We start from the raw sequence: 27,236 nt of genomic DNA, 5'->3' as shown, positions 1-27,236 counted from the left end.
AAGAACCGCGCATCGTAATCGTATAAAATGTTCTACTCGCAAAGGATCAGCGAGGCCCTTAATATTTTATAAAGGCATCCTTGATCGCAACAGCCACGGTTCTGTTACTAGCTATAGGAACTATGACCCCATAACACTTAAAATAAAGTACGTACAATATATTAATCTATAAATTACCTAAAATGAGAATACGGCGTTTTATAATATTGAATGAAAAATGTATGGAATACTATCGTTGAACATATTTTAACGAACCAACGAAGTGTACTCCGAAAAATCCACTTCACTATATTATAATGTATATTAAGAAAAGCGGTTTGAGTTGTTTAAAATATTATTTTTGTACAGTAAGTACTGAATTCGTCTGTTGCACGTGTATACACCATACTTTAACGCAATCCTTTTACCAAAAGACAATTTCAATGTTACGGAAATTAAAATTATAATTTATTTGTTTCACCGGTTAATGGCTACCGCTCGAAGCAATTAATATTTAAAAGTTGTACTAAACATTACACGCGATTCGAAAAATAGCTGTACCTAATCCGCCTTGTTTTTATAAATACTAGTTACCAACTAAGTGTTCAATAATAATTGTATGTGTAATGGAAGACTGTAAAATTGAAAAATACCACGAATAAAAAATCGTTGTCGACTCATAAACACTCTAAAACCCAGTCGATATTATCTATACGAATTTGACTTTACATTTTCGCAATAAATATTGTTTGTACCTATTCTAATCGTGTACCTTGTTGATCATGCTTCAAATATATATAACACAATACTCTAAAAAAGAATTGTACGAACTACGAGCTCATAAAAAATGGTTGATTTGACTTTCCAATTTAATTAAAACCTACGGCCATACTTCATATTATTAATATTATTATTTAATAATCATAACATATTTTAATATCATATTGTATATTTTATAATAATAATGAATAATGAATACAACAAAAATATATGACGTGGTATCATGGTTAAAGTATTAAATATCATTTAATTTTTTTTTTTATTACTATCTTGCTGCAGGGTGCATAATGTTATGAATATTAACTACCACGGCGAGCTGTCATTTAATCATCGAACCCGGAGCCGGGAATTGTGTGTTAAAAAGCTAGGACGTCGTACCCACGTGTGTTGACTCCGTCTTACTATAACGCATAACATAATATAGGACATTTTACGTTAAGAAGAATCCATTTTTCTCTGTTATTTTTATTTTTTTAATATTGGAGTGAATAATTGACGTAGGTATTATCAAATTCAAAGGTAAGAATATATTATCTAGGGTACCTCGTAGGTTTTATTTTATACTTTAATTTTAAAGCAATTCACGAATACTTAAAATTGTATGTTAAAAATAAAAAAGTACCACTCGTAATACAGCAAATCTATATGAACAATTTGTTGGTAGTCAATTGTTAATACTAGAGCCATTTTACATAATATGTTACCGAATTTGCATAGGAGACAGTATAAACAGTGCAGCTCAATCGAAGAGTTTTTTAAACATATTATTTTTTTATAATGAGTTGTAATAGTATATTTGAAAAGTTTTAAATTTCAAATTCATATAACTATATTAGTTGTAAAATAAACATATGAAAAAAAGTCTTCGCACGATAGCACGGTTTATATTCTTCTCCGCAAACTCGATAATAATATGTGAATTTGCTCTGATAATATTGACTATAAATAAAACGTAAAAAGAATCTGGCAAGGAATTACGTAGATTTTCCATGTTCCACGTGTGTAAAACAGAGACACACAGCGGGTAGTGGCGTAGGGCGCGTGCTCCGGGAAAACAATGGGTGTCACGATAACGCGACATAAACGCATATACCGGGTATATAGTTGCATTATTCGATATTATAATTATGATCGTTTCACCGCCATGCTATAATATATATTATGTATAGGTATTTTTATCATTTAAGTTTTATTATCTCTTGTCATCCGGTCAGAAATCGTCGTTGGGACCCCACGCCATGATCGTGTTCAACGGCGCCAGGTCTTGCGTGCTCCACGGCCGCAACATGTTGTTGCCACTGATGCAATAACACTGTTGCTCCTTGTTATCCCTGTGGTCTTCCCGCTTGTCCGGCTGTGCCGATTGGCCTCTTTTCACTGCGAAATTCTGTGTGGGCGTCACGCTGGAAACCATCGTGAAATCAAAATAAAATATTCGGCAGACCCCGTTAATATTATTATATCATAACATTATGACTGTTTCACGCAAAATAAATATATTTTTCTGAAGCAATACTATATAGCAGTAGTTCTCAACCGGGGTGACATGTCACGCCTTAGGGTGACGTGGACCTAGCTTAGGGGTGACGCAGAATTTTAACAAGAAAAGAAAAAATTTTAAAAATAAATTTTTCGATAATAGTAAAATTATAATAATAATAATAAAATTTCGAAAACAATCATATTATTTCTTACACCTATACCACCACTGTCATGTACATAACATACCTCAAAGTTCGTATCTTTATAATAGTTTGCATTATTTATATTTGTACCTAGTTAAGAACGCTTCTAGTTAAGTTTAATGAGGTCACGCTAGACAGCTTTTGGGTGGCTCTTAACAATGAATACCCTCGATTATCGAAAAAGGCTATTGAAGTGCTCCTTCAGTTTTCTACGTCTTGGTTATGTGAGCATGGCTTCAGTGCACTAACAAATATAAAAACAAAAAAACGCAACAGACTCACAAAAACAACTATAGAAGACGATATGAGACTCGCTCTTTCCACCATCAACCCTAGGTTTCCCCAACTTTGTAAAAAAACACCAGGGTAAAATTTCACATTAAATTTATATAAATCATTATTTTTTTTTTAACTTTAATTTTTTTCTGTACTGTATTTTTTTTTTTAATAAAAGAATAATTTTAATATATACAGCTATATTGTTTATTATTTTTATGTTAGGTTTTTTTTTTTTACATTACACAGTTAGGGTGACGCGATGTTTGATTCTAGTGGCTAAAGGTGACATGAATCAAAAAAGGTTGAGAACTACTGCTATATAGGAATAAACTGATTTCACAAAATATTTTTTCGTATCTGTAGCCTGTAAGTTGCGTCAAACACGTCTAACATTTATCCAAGAAAATCTAGACTTTTATTATTCAAACTTTTATCGACGTACATATTTTATACTTTTATAGTATATTATTAGAATTTTAATTATTATAGGTATTGCTGTGACAGTAGACAGTTTTAAGGTAATTGTCAAGAGATTTGAATTCATTTAAATAATTGATAAATTCATCTACAGTGACTATAGCATTAACTAAATAATTAAGTGTAGGTATTTATTGGGGGATTAAAAAGTATATTTAATTCAATGCGTTGGTCATAAATTACCAAATTATATACATTTACTTAAAAATAATTTATTATTCTATAGAATAATAAATTATTTTTAATGTATAATCTGTAATAAGTATACTTTCGTCACTTTTTTGTTATTAAATAATGCAATTTTTTTTTTAATAATTAATTATTAAACCTGCAATATTGTTATGGACTAAAATACCGGCGAAGAAAAAACTATAATTTCAACTGTCGATATTATTTTGTTACAATAAAACACTTATTTAAATTTTGATTTTGAACGAATCAAAGAGGAGTTAAAGGTAGGTTATTGAAAAATTTAAGATAAATATATTTTAAGTTCATAAAAAATTCAGAATACGATTTTGTGGCGTACGCTATAATATGTATAATATTAATTGAAACAAAAATAATAACTGATTTTACCGTATTTTTTCATAAAATAATTAAGAAATAAAAATTAAATATAGATATTCATTTTTCCATAAATTATACATAATTATTACGGTAATAATTGTTAAAATTCACCATATAATATTATAATCTCCTGCACATTTCAACCCAAATACGGTTTCTTTATCAGGTATACATACATTTTTAAATAACAACCTTTCAATATAATATGTTTCGAAACTTTGTGAATTATATTATTTATATTGTTAAACACTTACCGATTGATTTTTGCAGTTTTTGGTCTAATTATCTGTCGTTCGTTTTTTTCGATGATACCAATACCTCCAGTTTGAGTTGAAATACTTCTTGTGATTGCGATTGCTTTGCTGTATTTATCTACTGACATGTCCTGACTCTCAAAACCATACATGCTTAAATTTTTAGATTGCTTGTTTAAGAGTTTTCTATTTGTAATTGTGTTACTAGAAGTTGGAATTTTCGTTTTTTCATTTTTTACTAGCATTTCAAAAATACATTATTAAAAACATACTTAAGCGAATATAACAATCAATATTTACTTACCGTCATTTTGTTGCTCTAAATTAATCGATATCGGTTTTATAGAATCTTGATTCTGAATAAATATAAATATTTATAAATTGCTCTTTTTAAATAAACTGTAAACATTTAACTAAAACTTACTGCAATTTTTGCTGCTGCATTCGCCACTATTTCGACTTGACTTTTATCAATATTTATATCACTTTCTGACATTATTACTAGTTGTCTTAAAGGGTCGTGTAATTCTGAAAAAAATTACTTACAATAAACAATATTCTAAACTAATAAATATCGTAACATGTATATATAAATCAAAGTAGGTAGGTACCATCAATCGATTGATCTTTTGTCAGAGTCATGTCTAAGTCATGAGCTACAGCAATCGCGTCTAGTGCTGCTCCTAGTGCACCAGAAAGCCGAATTTGGTCATCTTTTGCTTCAGAATAGGACTTGCTTTTATTTTTAGTTCTAATTACAAAATTGAGAAAAAATTATTTTATTTTAACTAAATGTATAGCTGAAATAATTACATTGATACACTTTTAGCAACCGGAGAAGACGCTGATAGAGACGATCGTTTCCAAATCATATCTCTTAAATTTTGGCCAGTACCTTCTAATCTACGAAGCTCTTGAATGACCAACTTTCCGCTTTTCTTAAGTATGATATACATTTTAGTTTTTATAAACAAAAATTAAAAACAAAATACCTCAATTTTTACAACATTTGTATTTAACCAGTAAAAGACGAAAACGCCGAAACGAGTTAAGAAAAAAATAACAAAAACATCATACAAAAGCGACAAAATCGCAGATTTTCATTCAGAACTATATCGTTCAAAAATGTTAAACGTATAATCTTAATCGACAAATGTATTATCTGCAGAGTGCAGATTACGAAACAGCGTCAGAGTTGTGTTATATTATTATGTTGTAAGTACCTACTTAAGTAGTAAGCATTGGCATTCACGTTGTCTATACCGTAGTGAACATTTATTTCACAAAACAATTAGGTTTGCATTTTATTTAATGAACAAAAACCTAGAATTTAAGATTTTATTATATTATATCTATATGAATTATTAACGGTTTTTGAATAATTTTAAATGCCTATATAAAATATTAATATTGTAGCAAATTGCAAATGGTATAATTTTTTTATATCTTTGGCGCTTATTTTGTCCTACTAATTTTGGCACAAATTATATGTATTTTTATATCTTTGGCGCTTGTGTCATACATCCGTATTTCATTTTATATTATATTATTATTAAGACAAAATTATCAAAAAATGTCAGATATTTTGTATTAAAAAAAAACGTGACGATATACCTTCCAATTTATGACGGCGCCTTTCCGCTGTTTCGCTCTAGTTTGGCTTTTACATTTGATAACCATGAATCCTCTTTGTTCTGGATTTACATCGTCGCCAGGAGCCAACTGAATACTATATTCTTCGAGATAATTCCTGGCTGCTTTTTGTGGTACAGCTCTTTCGAGGGTAACTACAATCTTAGCCCACTGAAATAAGCACATTAAATGCGTTATTGTATTTGTATTGGTATAATGGTATAGTCTATAGCTATAGGTATAATATAAGAAGAACAACATAATAATTATATGATCCAATATTATTATTGTGTTACACCTGTTTCATCCATTCCTTTTCGCTCTGTTCGATGACGTGCGCATAAGTGTTGCCCATCATAGCTATTAACATGTTCAGTAATAAAATTGGCACCAACACCATGAAAACCGTAAACACAGTTTTGCTGAGCGCGGGATATACGGTGTAACTTAAATCCGCGTACTATATACATAAACGTAACGTATTATAATATTATATATTATTATCATTACGAGTTGCGGCATAGGGAATCATACAGGGTCATGCGGCCAAAACTCACATTGTAGTCGCCCATAGTAATTTGAAATAAGGCCATCCATGTAGAAGGGTAAGATTTATATAACGACGTACTGACGTCTGGCGATCCTTTGTAGAGGAAAAAAAACGATTGCGTAAAACCAGACAAAATTACTGAGTAGATGACGAAAAAGGTTAACATGTCTCCTGTGATCATCAAGTACACCATAGTTACGAAAGGACCAGTCAGGCGTATAGCACTAAGACACAGTATTCAATGTATTACTCATTATCAAATCTTCTTTTTGTCTTATATTATGCTTGAATTATTTATTAATATTATAATATAGAATACCCGGCAAAAAACATTAACAAAAACCATGATCCGGGAACTGCAAATACTAATATGGCTTCCTCCGTCTGTTTGTCGCCCATAATCCTGGGTGGTATACAAGCCAATATCAATAAATTTGAAATCAGAAATATCAGTTTGGCCGGTTCTTTGAACTATAATCAAACGTGCTGTTAATATTTAACAGTAAATTCAAAACGATTTGCTTGGCCATTTACCGTTTGTTTTAAAAATCCTACCAGACCTTGATTGAGTATTTCTCCGCCTTGCTGAACGATTAAATATGACAGCACTCCGACTACCGTTCCGCCTTCAAAACAATACCTTGCCACGTCTTGCCAGTCTTCTGCTTCTCCTAACAGTGGTTTGTCTTGATCCACGGGTCTTAGGTATATAGAAATACTCAACATGATTAGATGGATGGATAATATAACTAAACGTTTCATAAATTGTTTCTTTGACCAAATAAAAAAACAAAATAAAAATAAAACTATATAATTTAATCATTTATGCTTATAAATAAAAATAGTAATACTAATAGTATAGGTACATACCCGAGCAAAAGTTTTCCACTTTTCTTCTAATAATTTTTGAATTATGCCTCCATCGAGCATGTCTAAATGTTCTTCTTTGGTACCGTCCAAAATTATAAACAATACTGAATTCCAATCTAAAAGATCGTAATAATATATCAAAATTATATTTTATTCCATCACCTAACTAAATTCAGTATAGATTAACAAACTTGTTCTTCCGTCTGGAAGTAATGTGTCTAAAGCGCTTAAAGGATAGGCTGAACACGTAATATTACTATATCTCCAAAATTCCCGTGCACTTAGTTCCAACATTTCACGGAAAACACTAGTTCTTGCAAGTTTGCACGATAGCGTTAAAGGTGTTAGTCCTGCCACGTTCATAATACCATTACTTGCTGGCACTTTAGGGTGTTTCAAAGCATAGCCAAACATACTCTGGGCAAATAAATAAATTATAAATGTATTCTTCTTATAGATACTTATAGGTACACATTAAAATATTAAGAAGTGAATGACTTTTTTTTGTTTTTTTTTATGTTTGTAGTAAACTTTTTGGCATTCTGAAGTCTTTTTAAACTAATTTTCACAGTTAAAATTACTTTTTTTCGTTTATGATTTATGTAAATGTTGACAATTAAAATAAATACAAATCATTTTAATTACATATTCGTTCAACGAAATAGTTTTTTATTATTAGTTATATAGTTGAAATGTATAAATTATTAATTCGTAATAATAGAAGAACAGTATAATACCATACATTTCGTTGTATTTTATAATTTAATATAAACAATAAACATTTATTGACTTATAAAATTAAATGTATCAACATTAAGTTTAAAAGAAGGTATTTCTCCAACTCAGTTTAAAGTCGCAATTATTAAACCAATTTTCAAAAAAGGCTATAAACAATATCTGGCAAACTATAGATATCAATAATTTGTATTTTTGCTAAAGTTTTAGAAAATATTGTAAAAAATAGTTTAATTACATTTTGAGATAAAAATAAACGTATGTCGCGCGTGTGTTAGACAAAAACAGAAAATCACGGTATCGAATCCCCTTAAGGGCAAATTTAGGTCATGTTTGCATTATTTATATAATATTTTTTCTTTTGAGTCCTATACTCATTAGTATGAATAAAATATAGAAAGTAAACAAAGTGGACACTGTAATAAAATTCATAATTGTAATTTGATAAAAAAAAAAAAACTCGTGTACCTTTAGTATATAATAAAACTGCATCCATAACAGCATAAATAAGAATCCTGAATAATTACTGTAATTATATTCTGCAGTACTTACTGAACTGTGCTTACTATTTATTTAGTTATAAAAAAAAAACCCCCCGTTATTCATCACTCTTCTATACCCATCCAAGATTTTGGCTTTTAAATTGTAAGTACCTCACGTTATTATAATATGCAAGTCACAGGCCACAGCTGAAGTATTATTGAATGCGAAAAACCAATCTTAACGGATACAGTATTATAGTGGCACTGTGCACACAGTGCCGCAATTAGCGGGGGTGCTGGGGTTGCAACGCACCCCCAAAAGGGCCCCATTATTATATTTATGGGGGCCTTTTCAGACATAAAGGATTTTAGATTTTAAACTAATATGAACTTTTTCGCCAACACATGGTGAAAATTGAAATTTTTCGAAACCTACAACGTGTTACGTCTAACATCTAATATTATGTTATTGATTATACTTATGAAGATAATATTTTATACTATACATTTTTAACTATAACTTAGACCTACAAATAAAATTTTATTGATATTCATAGAAAAAAAAACTAAAAAAATTTAAATTTAAATTGTCCGTAAACAGTTCAAAACGAGTGAAAATATATCTACAGTTATTAACCTTTGAATTACAAAATAAAATCTTAGATTTAAAAAAAAAATTTTTAATGAATTTCTAACTCAAATTAATTTAAACGTTTTCGTGAATTTTACATATTTTGTCAATATTTGAACTTTAAATGCTTATATAAAAAAAATTGTGACTAGGTATATAGATTTTTAATATTTTTTATCTGTCTTTCAAACAATATATTAGGAGCTGTCTATTAAATTTTCAAGCTATTTTACCTAAATAATACAATTTTATTGATATTTATAGAATAAAAAACCAAAGAAATTTGAAACTGAAAATATACGTAAACAGCTCAAAATAAGTCAAAATATTTTGAAAATGTTATGAAGTATAGAAATTTGCTAATAACCACCCTTAATTGCGCTTTTGGTGCTATGCAATTTTGTAAGACAAAAATTTGAAATAGGAGGTCCCAAAATTTGACTCGCACCTGGGCCATTTTATCTCTAGTTGCGGCACTGTGTGTACAGCCTTTATTTCTAAGGATAGGCCATAGGCGTACTTTAAAATGATTTTTATTACCATTAATAAATAATAATACAGTTTTTGTGATAAACATCGCGGTAATGGCAATTTAATAAATTCGTCTCGATTGTCTAAATCAACGTAGGCTACCGCTAGTCTTGTAAAGTATTCGTATAAATGTATTCAAATACTTCTTTTCTATTCGAAATAAATTCGAATACCATTTTAAATACTTTTTGCAAAATTATTCGAATACGTATTCTGAATAATTTTATTTTTGTATTCCTTTATTCGTTGAAAAATACTTTTTTGAACTAGAAAAATAGTTTATATTTGTAACATAACAGATTTTTCTATAAAAAATAGGACACATTATAAGTTATTAACAATATTTTTTCTCTTTGAAGAAATATGATTGACCCACGTTAATTTCAAATATAATTCGAATACTTTCACGAGTACATTTTAAAATATGTATCCATGGTAAATTTTTTTTAAATTGTGTTAATTCATTGTCGGTAATAAGTACAGCTATATATTATGTTACAGATATAATTTTTTACCGAGTAAAAATATTACAACGACATGCATGGTTAAGTGGTGTCAATATGTTTTGTTGTTAATATTATTAGTTTTGTTCAAAAAAAAAAAAAATATAATACACAATTGCATTTAGAATATTATATAACTACATACAACATTATAGATTGCACGTATTTGGACTTGGTTCGATTTGCGACCAAACAATGTTTAATTACTTACCAGTTTATCACAAACGACCACCATATGGAGAATCATATTTCCAAATGAGTCCTGGGCGTCAGGGTTTGCTCCAGCATCAATCAACAGGTTATATACCGTTTGGTTCCCGCAACAAGCAGCCCACGCTAACGGCAGCTCCCCGAGATACGCTAGACCCTCGTAATCCGTGTGTTTATTATTGATTTCTTTATTCTGTTGATCACGTGGTAAGAAAAAGCTCCCTAAATCGTGTACAAATTTAAAAGGTAATATTTTATGTCCAATATATTATAGTGTTTAGGTGTTGTATTTAATAGTGAGTTGGTATAATATGAAGTATACCTATGGCTCTTTGACAAATATTTGCACCAGCATCAACCAAGTCTTGGATTAAATCGTTGTTGTTATAAGCAATAGACAAATGTAATGCACTAGCGCCTATAAATAGTTAGGTATAAAAATTAAGACACGAATGAAATAAACTGTTTAAAAATAATCATTTCAAGATCTATGAAACTCTCGTGCAACCTGACTGCGTTGTGTGAAATTATACAAATTAATTTGATGTCCTTAGTAGAATATACCAAGTGCCAAAACTGTCGGTAAAAATAGGCGGGTGAATACGTACAGGATGAAAAAGATAATGTTTATGTCATGTTACAACAGTGGTTACAATAAGGCGTACCGAGATATTCTTCGCCTTCCACAACATCTTGACTTAACATCGGGTAGTGTTTGAGAAGTAGTCGGGACAGCCGAGTGTGTATCACGGTATCGCATATGATTAATACGTGCAACAAACTTTCGCCTAATGATCCTCTATACTGCATTTGCCAGCACGCCACGTGGTCCACCCATCTTGTTAACGGATCGTGAGGACCCGGCTTTTCCTCGACATTAACAGCCACCTAAATATGGAAATAACGAATTCTTATTGCACTACGTATATGTATAAAGTATTAAGATAGCCGATTGATAACACGTCAAAACCACGACTCCAAAATAGCGAACGTCAAAACAGCGATGATACAAAACACCTATCGAAAGATAAAATAGCTCTACGATATAACACGATATAATTATTGTAAATGTTCAAAAACAGCTAAAATTTATAAATTACAAAAATAGATTAGAATATAAATGTTGATGTTTATTAAAATTAGCTATCTTAGTCGGACCGGATCTCAAAGAAAAAATATTCAGGTACCTACAGCATATTATTTGCATTTTTATTATTATTATATTATATGCTAAACCCGACCACACGCAATTAATTGTATTGGTATAATTATTATAATGGTAAACATTATTCTTACGTGTTTTCGATTTTGAAATTTCCATCTCAAATAATCATTTCGATTTATCACTTGACCTTTACCGTTGTTATACATAAGGCCGGGTAATTTTTCAACAATAAATCGTTCCGCTTCGTCCTGGCCACCATTATTATACACATTGATCAATTCTCCTCCTTTTTTATAATCCGCTAACCTTAAAATGTAATAATATTTACTTTTGATATTTAAACAATACGAAATTCAAATACAAATAATTTGAATTGCTTACTTATACAACAAACAATCGTCTTCGTTAGACGCTTGAGAAATCACTCTATCCAGAACAGATCCTGAAGCTGTTTTCGAGAATGAGAAATCTGTGCAACTCGCACAAGAATTTCCCATTCTTGCTTTATTTTATTAAATATCTTTGTCTTATAATTTTATTTATTTAACGAAAATTGTAACAAATAATTATTACACAATAGTTTAAGCACCGGGAATACTATAAGCCATCGATCAAATACATTTCGTTTCCCAGGTAACAGTAGCTTTAATTTCAATATTAAATATACCACATATTGTAACAAACTGGAAATTAAACAGTTTTGGATTATTTCTATAAACAATTTCTTTACATTTTTAAAAAACTAATTAGATTTTTAGTTAATTTAATTTCACTATAGGTAGTATTGTTTTTAAATTTTTGCTGAACAAACATAAAATGCATTAGCTTTTATATATTTGATGATAAAATCCCTAAACACATATCAAATATATTTGTTCAAGAGATAATATTAAATTATACCAACGATACATACAAATATTATATTAATAGTAAGCAGTGACTGTTGCGGTTACATCAAAATTAATTTTATTCATTAAATAACGTTTATTTATCCTATATTTCTAAGTCATTATAAACTGAATAATATTATTATTAACAAAAATCAGTAACCAGAAATATTATTAGGTATTATAATTTTGAATTGAAAAAAAAGTATTGCATTTAAATCGTGGTAGGTAATAAAGATAATTTTCATACCAAAAAATGTGTAGTAGACATTGGATAAATAGAATATAAATCATATCTCATATTTTTGTTGCTAAATAAAATTCAAAACTGACCAAAGTCGTAGCTATATGTTACCTATTTCAGTTATGAGAGGGAACTATATTATAGCAGGTAGTTATAGTTATAAATTATAGTAATTATAAGCTGAAATAGCTGCAATATAATAATATTACTAGAATTTTATATGATTTTAGTTCTGCGGTTAGTTCAAATTTAATGATTTATTTATTTTTGGTAAAGATTAAATACTTTATCTGACCGTAACTGTATAATAGTATATTATATATTATTATAGCTATATTATTGTGTAGATAATATAATAATATATTTATTTTATAAGTGTAAAGTCCAACAAATTATTTATTATATGTATTTGAATATAATAAAGTATAACTAGTATAAGTATCATGACCAAGAATAAACCAATGTGACCTGAATCGATTTTTTTAATGGAGTTTAGATAATGGTTTGAATATAATAAACATTAAAAATGACAATTCATTATTTCAGATTTCTATTTACCGCAATTTTATAATATCCTATAAAAAGTATTTTTTATTAATATAATGAAAGATTAAAAGTGGTTAAAGTTATTAAAGACCTCAGAGGATATTTTTATAATCTGATCACACTTTCAATACACATATACACACCATAAATCTGTGCAAAAGCCTACAGAAACTTAGGATTAATTAAACGGAATGTCAACCAATTTAAGAACCTACCTATACATCGTTTAAAACTCTGTAGTATGCATATTGGACCAATGCATAGTACAAATCTGAGCTCAAATTTGGTTCAGCGGTTTGAAATCCTAGACAAATAAAGCTTTACAGATAAAATTGAAAGAGTACAAAGACGTAGGTACAATAACCCATACATTATATTTAATTTGATCAGTCATCTTATTTCGGAAGTGGAGCGCTATAGTTATTTAATAATAAATATATTATCTCATCTCGTTGAAATCTAGATGTAACTTTTTTTACGTATATTTTGTATATAAACATTTGAATGGTTATACTGACAGTTCGGAATTATTGCAAAATATTTGGTTTTACATACTATAGAAATTGCAACTGTAATTTTCGATGTTTCCATATTGAAGCACAAGTAAAAAAAAATGTTCTAAACAGCCCTATATTGACATATTATACCGAATGTTAAATTTCTGTAACGAATTAACGAATGCTGCATTTTTTATGTATGATCAGGAAAATGAAAACACTATGCCTCAAATGTATTTTAGTTGAATTACTTTGTGCTGTTTCTTGTAATATTATTATGAATAATTATAAATTTAAAATTATGTTACTGTAGTACTCTTACCCTTCACTGGCGTAAAAATTATTTATCAAATAAATACAATTATAATATATTGTATATAGGTACTCATATGATATAATAACTATGATACTTCAACTCATACGTATATTTTTTTGGTATTTGTATTTTGTACTTATAATTTAATATGATAAGTTTAGCTGAGCAGGCGATTGTCACAATAATAATTGTATTTTTTAAATAAAAAGTTCACTAATTAGTAAATGTCTTTACATTAAATAAATTTAAAGTACGCCTAATACATATCTTATATTATAATATATAGGTACGGACGTATGGTCCTTCAAATTTACTAACATTTATTTTTTATCTTTATTTATTTATATTTACAATTATTATTTAATGTGATACTTGAGGATGAGGTTTTTCAATAGACAGTTTAGTAAAATCCACATCTATTTCTGTAGTTGAAACTCTTAGTAAATGTCCCAAGGTTTCATCTGTTAAACGATTTCTTTCCTTCGATTTAATATGTTTCATGTTCGAAAATGTACATTCGCATATGTATGTGGTTCCAAACATAGATAACATTTTTAATGCGAAATCTCTTAGAATTGGATATTTTTCAACTGGTAATGTTTTCCAAAATGACACATCAATCTCTTTTGCAGATAAAAATGGATCTGTTTGTAACTCACATAATTCTAATTGAAGTGAAGGATCTTGCTTTTCAATTTCAACTGCCATAGGATTATTAAATTAATTTATTTGAGGACGCATAAGTTCAACTTCTTCAAATCCTCTTTTGAACTCTACAATTAATTCATCAATGAGGGAAATGCAATGTTCAAAATTAAATTCATTATCAAAATATTGTTTTATAAATTCACAACACGGAAAATGTATTCATTTATTTTCAACAAATACATCCCATCCCTGTCCTATAGGAAGTAAATTTTATAATATATATATTTTATAAAATCGAGGTTTTATTGTACGATGGAATGGTAATTAATTAGTTTTATTAATATATAGTCAAATACACCTATAGGTATATTATATTATATATTAAACAATATACCTATTATCCCTTTAATTATCATATATTATTATATTATATTATAATATATACTGCAATATTATCCAAAAAACATTATTGAAATTGATATAATAATGTTAGATTTCCAATCACTAAAAATGCGAACACAATATTGCTTTAACAAAGTTTGATAATTGTTGTAAGTTCAATATTATAATATTATAGAATAGCCATCACAAATCCAATGTTTTATTTTCAATCAGCAGAACTATGAATACAATATTGCTCTAACAACATTCAACTATTATTTTAATTCAAACATTATAATATTATTGAATAGTAATTAAAAATGTAATGTTTAGATTCCAATGAAACCCAATGTATATGCAATATTGAACCCATACTTAAAATCCAACATTAAATAATCAATATGAAGACAATACTACTAGAACATAAACATATTCAATTTGAAAATTAAATAATGATACAATGTCCATTTCAACTTAAATTGTCAATATTAATTTATCAATGAACAACCAATATCCATTTAATAATGATATTGCAGAATTGCTGTCTTCCGCTGTATAACATATTATTAAAGGATTTGTTTAACTATGCATCGTTATAAATATTGTATAGTTTATGAAGTATGTATATATGCCTATCGTGGATGAGAAGCGTCATAATTTCGATGTCAAGACACTTGAAGAGGCTTTATTGAACTCATCGACATTACTAAAGTTTCTGCTACAGGCCCCAGAAGATAATATACGGATACAGGAATCGTTGGAACACCGTGATTCCGAGAGTTCGCTAGAGGGAAGGCTGTGTGTTACTACGCCGAAAATCTCCGTGCGCCCAAATTTGGCCGTTGAGACACCTGTAGAGATTACGCGGCAGTCATCGCCAAATCTAAAGTTTCTGCAGGTCGCATGCGATTTATGGAAATGGGGATTGTTGGAACACCCTGATTCCGAGAGTTCGCTAGAGGGCAGGCTGTTGGTTACTACACTGAATATCCCCGTGCGCCCAAATTTAGCCGTTGAGACACCTGCAGAGGTTACGTGGCAGTCATCACCAAATCTAATGTTTCTGCAGAGGTTTCAGAAAGTTTCTGAAGCAATTTGTCAGGTGGTTATTCTTGTTTGGTTGTTGTGGTTTCTGCAGGTCGCCAGCGATATATGGAGATGACAGTCGTCGGAATATCGTGAAGTCAGGTGGTTGTTTGGATGTTGTGGTTCTATTGACATAATAGATAAGTCCGAAATCGATCGGTTGACTTCTGGTGGTTCCGGGTGCCAGGACGACGTTTTTACAGCACCCGGACGCAGGATTCGGTTTTGTGTAAAAGGGAGAGAGGTACACATTTTTTTAGAGAGTGTTCAAATGGGTACAAATCGGGTACAAAAAAATGAGATAGGTCCGAAATCGATCGGTTGATTTCTGGTAGTTCCGGGTGCCAGGACGACGTCGTTACAGCACCCGGGCGGGGGTATATGCATTTTATATTTGATTACAATTTTGTTATATATCTTATGACATTTTTTATAATGTCATTTACAATATTTTACTTACATTTGTTTTTGTTTTTTTTTTTTATATAATAAGAGAATATTTATCTAACCTTTATATTACAAGTGTTAAAAATGTTAGTCAAGTATATAGTATAATTGCTTTATTTCTCTTTTTGATTACAATATATTTAATAATTATAAAATCTTCCACCAATTAATGTTAAATACTATATGCTATATTGCCTATATTTATGTGAATAATATACAGTTAATCATTACACACTGTATATTAAATATATATATATTGAATTATTTAGGGTAATCGAGTATATGAGTTGGGTGCTTATTATTTTTTTTTATTCCTAAGAAAGTCTAAAATAACATAACTTGTATTGAATCTACGTAATTTGCCTTCACCATAATAAAATTATTATATTATATTTATTTATTAATATATATGGTTACATTAAAATATGCTGAAATTTCCTTTAATATTAAATGTTTTATTATTGTATTTTTTTCGTTTTGTTATATATTTTCTATTTATTTGTATATTTTTAACACCGTAAACAAGAATCTAATTATTCAAATGGTCAATGACAAAAATACGTCTAGCAATTAATTGATCTAATATCGCGCCTATAGTTAAACATAATTTATATAGTTTTGTTTGAATCATTATTATTATATATTCATAACCCGTACTTATATTATGTATTTCCTTGTTTTAAAATCATTTATCTAAGTTTATTCCTTATTATTATTGATAATTTTTTTTTTTTTACTTATTACCATTATCATTTTTTTATTATTAATATTTATATTAATTACCTAATTTATTATTATTACCCTTTTTTTTAAAAAAAAAAAAAAAAATTAAATTCATTATTATTCACTATTTATATGCTGTTATATTTAAAAATGCTCAAATACCACTTAACCTCAATCGTTTTATAATCGTCAAATTCGTTGTCCCATTCCAAAATACTATTATTGGCTCCCTAGCTGTTATCGATGTGTAAATATCTCCGTAGGTATACCGTTGACAGATTCGCTTACACGTTTGTATAATTATTCCAACAATGGTGTGGTCAAGTTTGGTTTACTTCGGAATGCCTTTTTTGATTGTTTGCACAACTTACCAGTTCACTGCGTCTGAACCTCATCATTCGTAATAAAATGATCCATCAATAAAATGCGTCGTGCGAAAATTCGTTCCAAAATCGTACCCACGTCTAGATACAGCCGAACTAGTTGTTTACGGCTTATCTATTGCCGTGTGTACAAAATATACACTAATTGGTATAATTACTTGGTTTAAAACGTGCGGCGAAAGCGGCATAGTCATTTACGATTTGCCTCCCGGACATGATGTTTAAAATATCCTATACATAATCAATCTATCCCCACGTACGAATTGGTTGTCCGGTCAATAACTCATTCTTTAATTCCCTAGAAATTCTATCGCCTTCAGTGTTAATAGATACTTCGCGAACACCGGTGTGTTCTCACTCGTGGTTTTATTTTATATATTTTATAATAATTTACGTGTATTTATATTTCGTTGTTTGTCTTCTTATCCTCTGAAAATAGCTAAAATCCTACTCATTGCTTTTTACGATTATTACATTACTATACTTATCTTAACGTGTATTAATATTATATACGTATTATTATTGCTATGTACGTACTATTTATAATACGTATTATTATTTTTATTTATTTATTATTATATATATATATATATTTTTTTTTTTTATTATTTACTTATTTATTATTCCTTTATTTATTTAGTATCATTTTTTTTGTTTTGGTTTTATTTATTTTTTTATCTTGGTGATGGTGGCGAGGTGAATGATATTTCTTAAAATGCTCTCACGTAATATTATCTATTTTTTGTGTTCTATATGTTCTATACATTGCGGTTTCTGTACAGTCGTTTAATTGTTTTAATGTGTGTGTGGTAAATCTCCTGTCTTTGGTTAATACAATATAAGTATAAGTGATTGTTGGACGATACCAGTCTAGTATTATTTCAAACATGGATCATGGGTATAGGTATTAAATGATATATAGTGTAAGTTCAATGTCAAATATAATAGACAAATCATTAAACTCACAAGTAACAATTAAATGTAAATGAAGTTCCATGTCATGTCAACATTAAACATTGCATGCACCTGAATTTAGTAAGGTATCCACAGAATTAACTTATAGATTGGTTTGCTATAACTTCACCAATGCGTAACATATCCGTTACAATGAGAAGTTAAAATTTGAACTCAAAATCTACGTGTCAGCGAAGTTAGTGTCACGCATTTGCACACTGGGAAATTGGATCTAGTTGGTACTTTTTGGTACTTTCAAAATGTAAAATGCTCAGTGCTTTTTAAAATAATTGGAGAAAAAAAAATGAAAATTTATTAAAATTGTTTGGTAATCAGCTTATAGTTATACCGTCCTCGCTTGGATTGTATTTGATTAATTTAAAATTTTTTCTATATATGTCAATAAAAAATTATTTATCCAGTTAAAAAGCTTAAAAATGTAATAAGTAAGTTTTTATTATAGCTATAAAATACTAACGATACATAGGCATCATGGTTATTTTTTATAAGCATTTAAAGTTCAAATTTCGTCAAAACCTCAGTTAATTTGCATAGTTAAAAACTTATAAAATATTGAATGCGTATATAGCTAAGGATAGAAAATTTAATACAAGGTCTTTCATACAAGTAGCTCATACTTTTACCGAAAAATTACAGTTAATTTTAGGAAAATTGGTACCTATGCAAATACAATGTTTTTTCAAAAATTAATTCATTCTGGTCAGACCGCGTATATATGAAATGTACGTCTTGCTTACTATAGTTATTCTGTGGTATCCGTGCCCACAACCATTTCTGATCATTGGCCATTGGCGGCACCGCAGCAAAGTAGTTTCTATATAGTTTGTGTGTGTGTCCGTGTGACAAAATTGAAAATATTGTTCGTTTCGTAACAGACGAATTTAATATTATAATAATATGACCAGGCAACTAGTGCACTATTATACCTATTAGCATAATAATATTATTGTCGGGTAGTCCAAGTTCAGTTTACAGTACTACAGTGTACACTATTCGCAATTCTGCATGAAGTAGGTGGAAATTATCATAGATATATATAGAACAACTAGTTGTTCTACATGTCTATGGAAATTATACTGTGGAGTATGGAGTATAATCATGGTTGAAATACACAAGGTTATTGCATAATGCATATATCACAGAACAAACTGTGCATATATACCATGGAGTATTACTCTATAATATATACCCCTTCTCAATCAAATATTTGATGATAAAAATAAAAATGGCATCTTAAAGGGAGCCAATAATAATCAAGTATATATGCGCAGGATTTTGAATTTGTCAGCGTATTTTTGATGATAAGAAAAATTCATATCTGTGTGATATCCCCTGACGCAGCCATTTTATTTCCGATGATAACTACAGTCCGAGTCGATATACAATAACCTGTATATTTCAACCATGGAGTATATTATCACGATTTACGACCTTGAACTGGTTACTCTATTATTTTATCAAGGCACTCTACTTAATAATTATTAATTAATGATAATATTATTACTACCACTACCTACGACATTACAGACTGTGGTCAGACAAAAATACAAAATAATAAACTATACAATTTATAGTTACATTTATTGAATTGTGAATCCTAATACCGTACGTTTTTGTAGTTTGTGATCACTATTCTTTTCATTACAAAATACCAATAAATATGATGAGTTCGACTGATTTGACGACGTATTATAATTATTGCGGCCAAAATCCAAAATATTGATTTCAAACGCATTCATGTGGTGAAACCCGAAACTCCGCAAGGTTCTCTCGATTGTTTTATATTAGTACGTTGAACAGGTTGAGAAGACTCACATATCGGTGCAATGTCCAGTAAAAATGTGAAAAGCACTAGGGTCGAGTCCGAATTGGCCGGGTGTCGAGAAGAAGGAAATTGGTCAAAGATATTGGAGCTCGTCGAGCAGTTGTCCTCCGGCAAAGGTAAGTGTACTCAGATATAATATTTACCTAACTCACAACGATCTGTTGGGCTGCAGTAAACAATAGTAATTTTAGAATTTATTGCAGCATGAAAGCATAGTAATAAGGTGTTGACTAGGTGATAGGGGACGGGTTTGAGTGAGTAGGACTGTCCCTAGAAGTTGTCATAAAGGAGTTAAGCTAAAACGTATACTGAAATTGTAAGTTAAATAGAGAGAAAGTCTAACTTTTTTTTTATTCATTTAATAGTCACTAAAGTAATGAGAAAAATAATTTCAGAATACTTACTAATAGGATACCTAGTGCATTATCCTATATAAACGTGTTTTTGTTAAGTTATGACTTGTAAACAAAATATTATAATTTTTTTATATAATTAGTGAAATATTACTGTCAATCAAATCATCATTTACACTAAGTACAATAATAGTTCATAGTTTGTACTACCATACTACTTATAAATATCTAAGTATATTGTAGTTTGACTGTATATTTTATTTAAATCAGAAAATCAGTGCAAGTAGTGCAACCATTATTAGGTTTAGGTATACATATCGATCATCTATATAATATCAAACGATTATAGTATTATACTGTCTACTAAGTCTATAGATATTAATATGTTGTGTTTTTAAAAATATAAAAAGAGCTTGTCCTGTAAATTATAATAAATAAATTATTATGTTCGTATAATTTATAATTTTTTTCCATTTTTAGCAATACTGTACAATTTGATGGTTGGCGAGGCAAAGTTAGAAATGTTTTTAGAGGAACACCCTCCCATTGAGAGCAACATTGCAAAAGCTTGTGGTGGTCTTAATGAAGCCAAATCATACTTAACCGAATCAATAAGTGAACTCTCTACTCAAGTAATAAATTAGTAATAATATTAATATAATGTATACTTAACTAACTTAATTCAAATTATTTTTAGTCGGGCTTGAGTATTGATAGTCATATGTTACTTGCTAAATTGTGTTATGCTTGTGGTCATTATGACGAAGCGATGGAACATTGTACAGAAGCCAAGTTGAACTCAATAATACAAACAGATTTACAAATCCGTAACATAAGGATATTGTCTGAGTCGTTTGCAGTAAAAGGTGAGTTAACCTTATTCAAAATTCTACTGAATATAATTTTAGTGTAAGCATGTTATTTTTATTGCATTCATTTCATAATTATAATTGTAGGTTTGTGCCAAGAAAAGTTAAAACCAACTTCCAGTTCTCGTTTTAAAAAAACCGAATGGATTGAAGGTGTTATTAAAAACTATGAACAGGCGGCCAATTTAGGCATTTTGTATTTGCAAGAATTGGACAACAAGGAAAATCAGCTCATGTTGCCTTCTCCACTTGGTGGGAATGCACCACAGATCACAAATAACAATTCTTCATCTGCTACTGGTATTTTTTTATATTCTTGCTTTTTCATGCTAAATGTCCAAAGTAAATTTCTTTTACAGGATCTCATTCGCCACAGCCTGTGAACATGACACATTCTCTGAGTATCTTAGTTGAGACGGCTATCTTGAGATTGCCAATATTGCTTATTGAGAGTTCAAACTATGCTGGTGCCATAACAACATTCAGGTAAATAATGAGTAAACTTAATTGTATTAAGTATCTAATTACAACTCTTATGGTTTTTTTACTTAGGAGTATATTATCAGCTTGTGAAGCCCATGGTAGTCATTCCATTCGACTCATTTTAACATACCAATTTGCTGAATTTCTTTTACGCAAAGTTTCGCCAAAATACTATTCACTGCCAACTCAAAATAGTAAGTTCTTCATGAAAAAAAACATTAAATTCAAAAATAAAAGATGATTTTAATTATTTTAGCTCCCTCTAAAAAACAGTCATCAAATATAAGAAGATCAAAAAAATATAATACTATTAATATGTTCATGCCTAGAAACGAACATGAAGAAGTAATATTATTGCTTATTATAAGGTAATTGCTAAATGTTTAAAAAAAAATTTCAAATTTAATAACTGTACTGTTAAACAACAGTGAGGCAATGGCAGCCAGAAATGCAGTACTTAGTCAGTCGCCAGAGTTCAAAGAAGCAAGAATTAGAGCTTTTAGTTTGGCCACAGCCATTTATGATCTGCTTACTTTTGCGTTAGTCCTTTGGGGTCAATATAATATGTTGTACGAGGTTAGTTAATGTTTGTATCTATTTGAATATATCTAATTTTAATTATAATCTATAACACTATAAAATTTGATTAGTCTTTTGAACGTGCAATGAAATTTTCTGCTGATGATGCTCATGTTTGGATGCAACAAGCTCTATGTCTTGAAGCTGCTGGTCGTCATATTAAAGCATTAGAAGTATTAACGCAAGTTATATGTATGCAACCCAATGCTATTGTTCCATGCTTATTAGCTGCTCGAATTTGTTATCAACATTTATTTAAGGTTTACTTTATGAATAATATATTAATATTTATGTGAAAATATATAAACACTTATTTTTATTTAGATGGAAGAAGGATTAGGTTGGAGTCAAGAAGCTCTTAAAAGAGAAAAAATGAACTCTGAGAATTTGTTATCAAGATGTAATCTGTACATAGGCATTGGAGCACAGTGTATGGCATTGACTTCGTTTTTGAAATCAGTCAAAGATAAATATCATGCCCTGTGCTTTAAATCTCTTAATAAGTATGATTTTTTAAATTTAAATTAATGTTAATTATTTTTTTATTAAATTGTTGTTTATTATTTTAGAGCACAGCAATTGGATCCCAATGATCATCTGGTTTATTATTATTTGGCATTTTATTACGCGTGTTTGGCTAAAGTGCCAGAAGCTACAACTAAAGTACGTCAAGCATTAACATTGAATCCTGAACATACACCATCGTTACAGTTAGCTATCTTATTGTTGAGTGCTCAAAAAAAAATAAACGAAGCCAAATCTCTTTTAGAATCATCATTAGAAGATTTTCCTGATCACATTGGTTTGTTATTCATTAGAGCCAGAATCGAATTGCAGACAGAAGCTTCTGATGTAATTAAAATACTACGCTTTCATAAGCTAAGCATATTATTTATTTTATTTTTGTTTATATACATTTCAAAGGTTGCACTTGTGACAGCTAAACATATGCTTTCTATGTGCAAAGCTTCAGCCAGCAATGAAGGTTCTCCTTCCATAGAACATACTGATACTCGTAGTATTTTTCAGCTTTACACAACTGAACTCTCGGACAAAGATTCAAGTAATACACACATTTACACAGTTCTATAGTATTTGAATTGATTATTAAGATAACACATTGCATATGAGTAGATTCTTTGGGGCCAGCGCGTATTGAACAAGCTTTATCAGAAGTAGCATCATCTATTAGTTCACTGGTGCCCCAACGACCTGTGACCAATACGGTGTGGCACACACAGCAAAATGTTTGGTTACTTTTAGCCGAAGTATACTTGTCCCAAGAACAATTTGATTCAGCAAATAATTGTTTATTGGAAGCAGCCAGTATTTTTCCATTATCACACCACATCATGTTCATGGTAAATGTGCTTAATATATCTTTTTAAATTTAGTTGGATAGGTCTGCACTCCTGTAAATTACCTAACAAACGTTTTATTTTATTTTTGATATTTTATATTTGTTTTCATTTTTAATAGTCTCAGGCGCGGATCCAGAAAATTTTAATAGGGGGTGTTAAAAAAAGAAAAATTGGTTATCTATTCTGTTTTAGATTATGTAATTTATTATACAAATTTATCTTATTGGTGTCTTACACGACTGGGGGTGCCTAACCAGCCATAGCCCCCACCCCCCCCCCCCCCTGAATCCACGCCTGTTCAGTCTTATAGACTATAATTTTTTTATTACTGAAGTCTGCATAATTATATCTCAATAGAAAACAATTTAAGATCTAAGTGCAGTATTTCTAATGTCTTAAATCATGGATTTGTCTAAAGCATTATTTCACTGTATCACTGTGTTTAAATGCTTAGTTTTCATATTTTTCCTATTACTATAACATTATATTGTTTAATTTTATACTAACTTTTGAAATTAATTCTTTTTCTTACTATGTCGATACAGAGAGGATTATTTCACGAAAAAAGAAATGAGTTCAATGAAGCGAAACAATGCTATCAAAATGCTGTAACAGTTCATCCGGCTCATTTGAAAAGCTTACAACATTTGGTAATTACATCAATGTTCATTCTACATTTAGATTTTTTATCACACTGCTTTTGATGTACAGGGTTTGATGTACCATTATTTGGGTAGTCACAGATTGGCTGAAAAGACATTAAGAGACGCTGCAAAAATAAATCCTTACTCTCCAGAAACATGGTATGTTTAAGTTCACATAAATTGAATATTATAATGTTCTGTTTGTAGCCATTGAATTGAACATTACAGGTATAACTTGGGGAAAGTCTTGGAGAGTTTAGGAGAGACTGACAGTGCTACGGACAGTATGGCCACTGCTCTGCAAGTAGAGATGGTCAGTCCGATTATGCAATACACAAGCATTCCTTTGCCATTTGATTAAAACTATTATATTTATTATTATTATTATTATTATTTATTATTAAACTATTCTTTATCTGGTAGACAAAAAGTAATTTAAAATAAAGGAGGAAGAGGTTACCGTTACCATAATCTATTAAACAAGTTGACATGCTTGTTAGTTGGCAGTATTAAATTATTTTAGTTTAAAGTTTTACTTATTATTTGTATTATTTGATAATGTTTGTTATGTTATTTGATCAAATCTTTGTTGTTTATTAATAAAATAAATGTAGCAATTTTGTTTAATTTTCAATAATTTTGGTTTTTCATAAATAAAGAACCATCATTCTGTTGTATTATTTTTTGTTGTATTATCAGTTTAGTGCAACCAAATCAAATAAAAAGTAAATACTTCATATTTCGAAAATATTAAAAATAAATTATAATGGATAATTATGAATAATTAATAAATAATAATCATTATTACTTACAAAATTATCAATTTAATTAATCAATCAAAACAGGTAAATAGCTATCCGCTTTTTAAAAGCAGCATAAATGCATAATATTGTTTATAAATCTGGCGATAAGTTAAGCAGTTACATATTACATTATGGCACACATTACACACAGTTTTAATGTCAATATCAAGGTTTATGAAAATGTCCAATAATTTATTTTTCTTAACAAAAAATTCAATTTGTGTAGCTAATAGGTTATAAGACTTGCAACTTTGATACAAGGTTACTATACTATGACCCAGGAGAGAGCACTTCTGGGCGGCGGCTCAAACATGTCAGTTTTCGCCCATTCTCACCACAAAACCTTACCGTACGCTGGCTGCCGCCACCGCGGAGCTAATTCATTTGGATGCGCGAGCGAGAAGTACTCTCCCTTGGGCCGTAGTATAGTAACTCTTTCTTATTGACCTATATAAACTTATAAACCAAAAGAATAAATACACAATTTTTTGTAGACATTTATAGTTCAAATTTGTACAAAATTATAATTTATATAACTATGAACGAAGAATAATGATTTTAGTATTTTACTATATGCAATGACATATATTTAATTTTTTCATTAGGTCAAGAACCTTGAAAATTGAATATAAGGAACCGCAAGTTGTCCTACAATTTTTCTAACTATTTACCATGAATAATCACTTTTTTTTATAAACGTTTTAAGCCAAATTACGACAACATTTTTAAAATGTGTAAATTATTTCGTAGTTATAAATTAAATGTTTAATAAGGATTGAAAATTTAAAACAATATTTCTCATAACTTGTAACAAGTAATTCAAACTGTAACCAAAAATCTAAAAATTATATAAATACAGTTTTTTTTTAATAGATATTATAAGTTCAAATTTGGACAAAATTGGATATTTGAGTTATTTTTTTGTAATTTTTAAATAATATTATTTTATAACCTGACAGAATATCTTTTCTTTGAATGGTTTTTCATATACAATGAATCATTGAATTCAAACTTGCATTAGTGACCCACAAAACACCAGCAGTACAACAGATTGGTACTACCAGTGTCGCCGAAAACGTAGTTTTATTAAACTAAGTTTTTTAAAGTAGTTCAATTAAACTGCCTTAATTGGGTAAAATAGTAGAGCATACTTCTTAGTATTTCTTCTATAATTATGTTAAACACAGATAATATGGCATTAAATTATTTATACGTAATTAGTTGAGCCTGTTTCACAGTCGTTTGAAGGGGTGGATAGTTTAATCAAACTATTTGAACTGCCAGTTTTAATTTCATTTGGCGCTACTGCTACCTCTAGACATTGAAGATGGGGTATTTGTATTCCTGCATCATTAAAAACATAATTGACAATTAATTGTTTATTCCTCATAAACCATAGCGCCTTCAGCATAATATCCTAGTATAATGATTTGTTTTGTCAAGTTTGCACTATTTTAACTCTTGTGGCAAAGGCTCATTCTGAACAAGTATTGGTGATTAACTTACAACTATGTTTTGCTGATGACACTTTTGTTTTGATTAAGAAAAAGTAAATTAATGAGTTGTGCAATTCAGAAAATGATGTTTAACTTATAGCAGTAATTAAAAGCTGGTTTGACAACACACTTAAACTCACTTCATATAAAACAAAACAAATTACCTACCTAACATTTAGAATTAAAAGCATATTAATCATAAATAATAAAAATAAAACAATAGTTCATGAATATGAACGTGATTCAGATAATAAAATAAATTGTAGTTGTCTAGAAATAGTGTAAGTTGAAAAATGTAAAATATTTACATTTGATATGTGATAACCTTTTTTTTTGCATGGTATCAAAGAGCGGAGA

At 29.3% G+C, this 27,236-nt stretch overlaps 3 protein-coding genes across 3 annotated transcripts; 1 reads left to right on the top strand and 2 right to left on the bottom strand.

Annotated features, from left to right (window-relative positions):
- Positions 1 to 969: 969 nt before the first annotated feature.
- Positions 970 to 11,830, bottom strand: LOC132952118 (transient receptor potential cation channel subfamily V member 5). The gene is made up of 18 exons (XM_061024278.1): positions 11,715 to 11,830; positions 11,465 to 11,639; positions 10,834 to 11,056; positions 10,491 to 10,586; positions 10,170 to 10,390; positions 7,268 to 7,493; positions 7,077 to 7,192; positions 6,741 to 6,977; positions 6,526 to 6,677; positions 6,214 to 6,430; positions 5,955 to 6,116; positions 5,639 to 5,827; positions 4,838 to 4,962; positions 4,636 to 4,775; positions 4,449 to 4,552; positions 4,329 to 4,380; positions 4,025 to 4,262; positions 970 to 2,162 (listed from the first exon to the last, which is right to left on the bottom strand). The coding sequence occupies exons 1-18, from the start codon at positions 11,828 to 11,830 to the stop codon at positions 1,970 to 1,972; spliced, it is 2,982 nt and encodes a 993-aa protein (XP_060880261.1). The 3' UTR covers positions 970 to 1,969.
- Positions 11,831 to 14,183: 2,353 nt separating this feature from the next.
- Positions 14,184 to 14,531, bottom strand: LOC132952501 (general transcription factor II-I repeat domain-containing protein 2-like). Its single transcript, XM_061024804.1, has one exon. The coding sequence runs from the start codon at positions 14,529 to 14,531 to the stop codon at positions 14,184 to 14,186; it is 348 nt and encodes a 115-aa protein (XP_060880787.1).
- Positions 14,532 to 19,913: 5,382 nt separating this feature from the next.
- LOC132951755 (tetratricopeptide repeat protein 7B) lies at positions 19,914 to 25,260 on the top strand. Its single transcript, XM_061023682.1, has 16 exons — positions 19,914 to 20,407; positions 21,125 to 21,276; positions 21,342 to 21,510; positions 21,601 to 21,813; positions 21,873 to 21,999; positions 22,066 to 22,190; positions 22,253 to 22,364; positions 22,425 to 22,572; positions 22,647 to 22,835; positions 22,900 to 23,078; positions 23,145 to 23,427; positions 23,500 to 23,638; positions 23,710 to 23,936; positions 24,482 to 24,586; positions 24,648 to 24,739; positions 24,809 to 25,260. Exons 1-16 carry the CDS (start codon positions 20,293 to 20,295, stop codon positions 24,939 to 24,941), a joined length of 2,508 nt encoding a protein of 835 aa, XP_060879665.1. The 5' UTR covers positions 19,914 to 20,292; the 3' UTR covers positions 24,942 to 25,260.
- The last annotated feature ends 1,976 nt before the right edge of the window (positions 25,261 to 27,236 follow it).

This window comes from Metopolophium dirhodum, chromosome 9 (assembly GCF_019925205.1).
Source record: "Metopolophium dirhodum isolate CAU chromosome 9, ASM1992520v1, whole genome shotgun sequence".
NCBI lineage: Eukaryota > Metazoa > Arthropoda > Insecta > Hemiptera > Aphididae > Metopolophium > Metopolophium dirhodum.
This window is presented reverse-complemented; position numbering and strand designations above follow the sequence as displayed.

Coding starts and splice junctions, on each gene's coding strand:
- LOC132951755 (XM_061023682.1), top strand. CDS start 20,293: ATGTCCAGTAAAAATGTGAAAAGCACTAGGGTCGAGTCCGAATTGGCC. Junction 23,079..23,144: donor TGCTTTAAATCTCTTAATAA/GTATGATTTTTT, acceptor TTATTATTTTAG/AGCACAGCAATTGGATCCCA. Junction 24,587..24,647: donor TGAAAAGCTTACAACATTTG/GTAATTACATCA, acceptor TTTGATGTACAG/GGTTTGATGTACCATTATTT.
- LOC132952501 (XM_061024804.1), bottom strand. CDS start 14,531: ATGGCAGTTGAAATTGAAAAGCAAGATCCTTCACTTCAATTAGAATTA.
- LOC132952118 (XM_061024278.1), bottom strand. CDS start 11,830: ATGGGAAATTCTTGTGCGAGTTGCACAGATTTCTCATTCTCGAAAACA. Junction 10,391..10,490: donor TATTTGTCAAAGAGCCATAG/GTATACTTCATA, acceptor TACACGATTTAG/GGAGCTTTTTCTTACCACGT. Junction 4,963..5,638: donor GCGCCGTCATAAATTGGAAG/GTATATCGTCAC, acceptor ATCATACTTAAG/AAAAGCGGAAAGTTGGTCAT.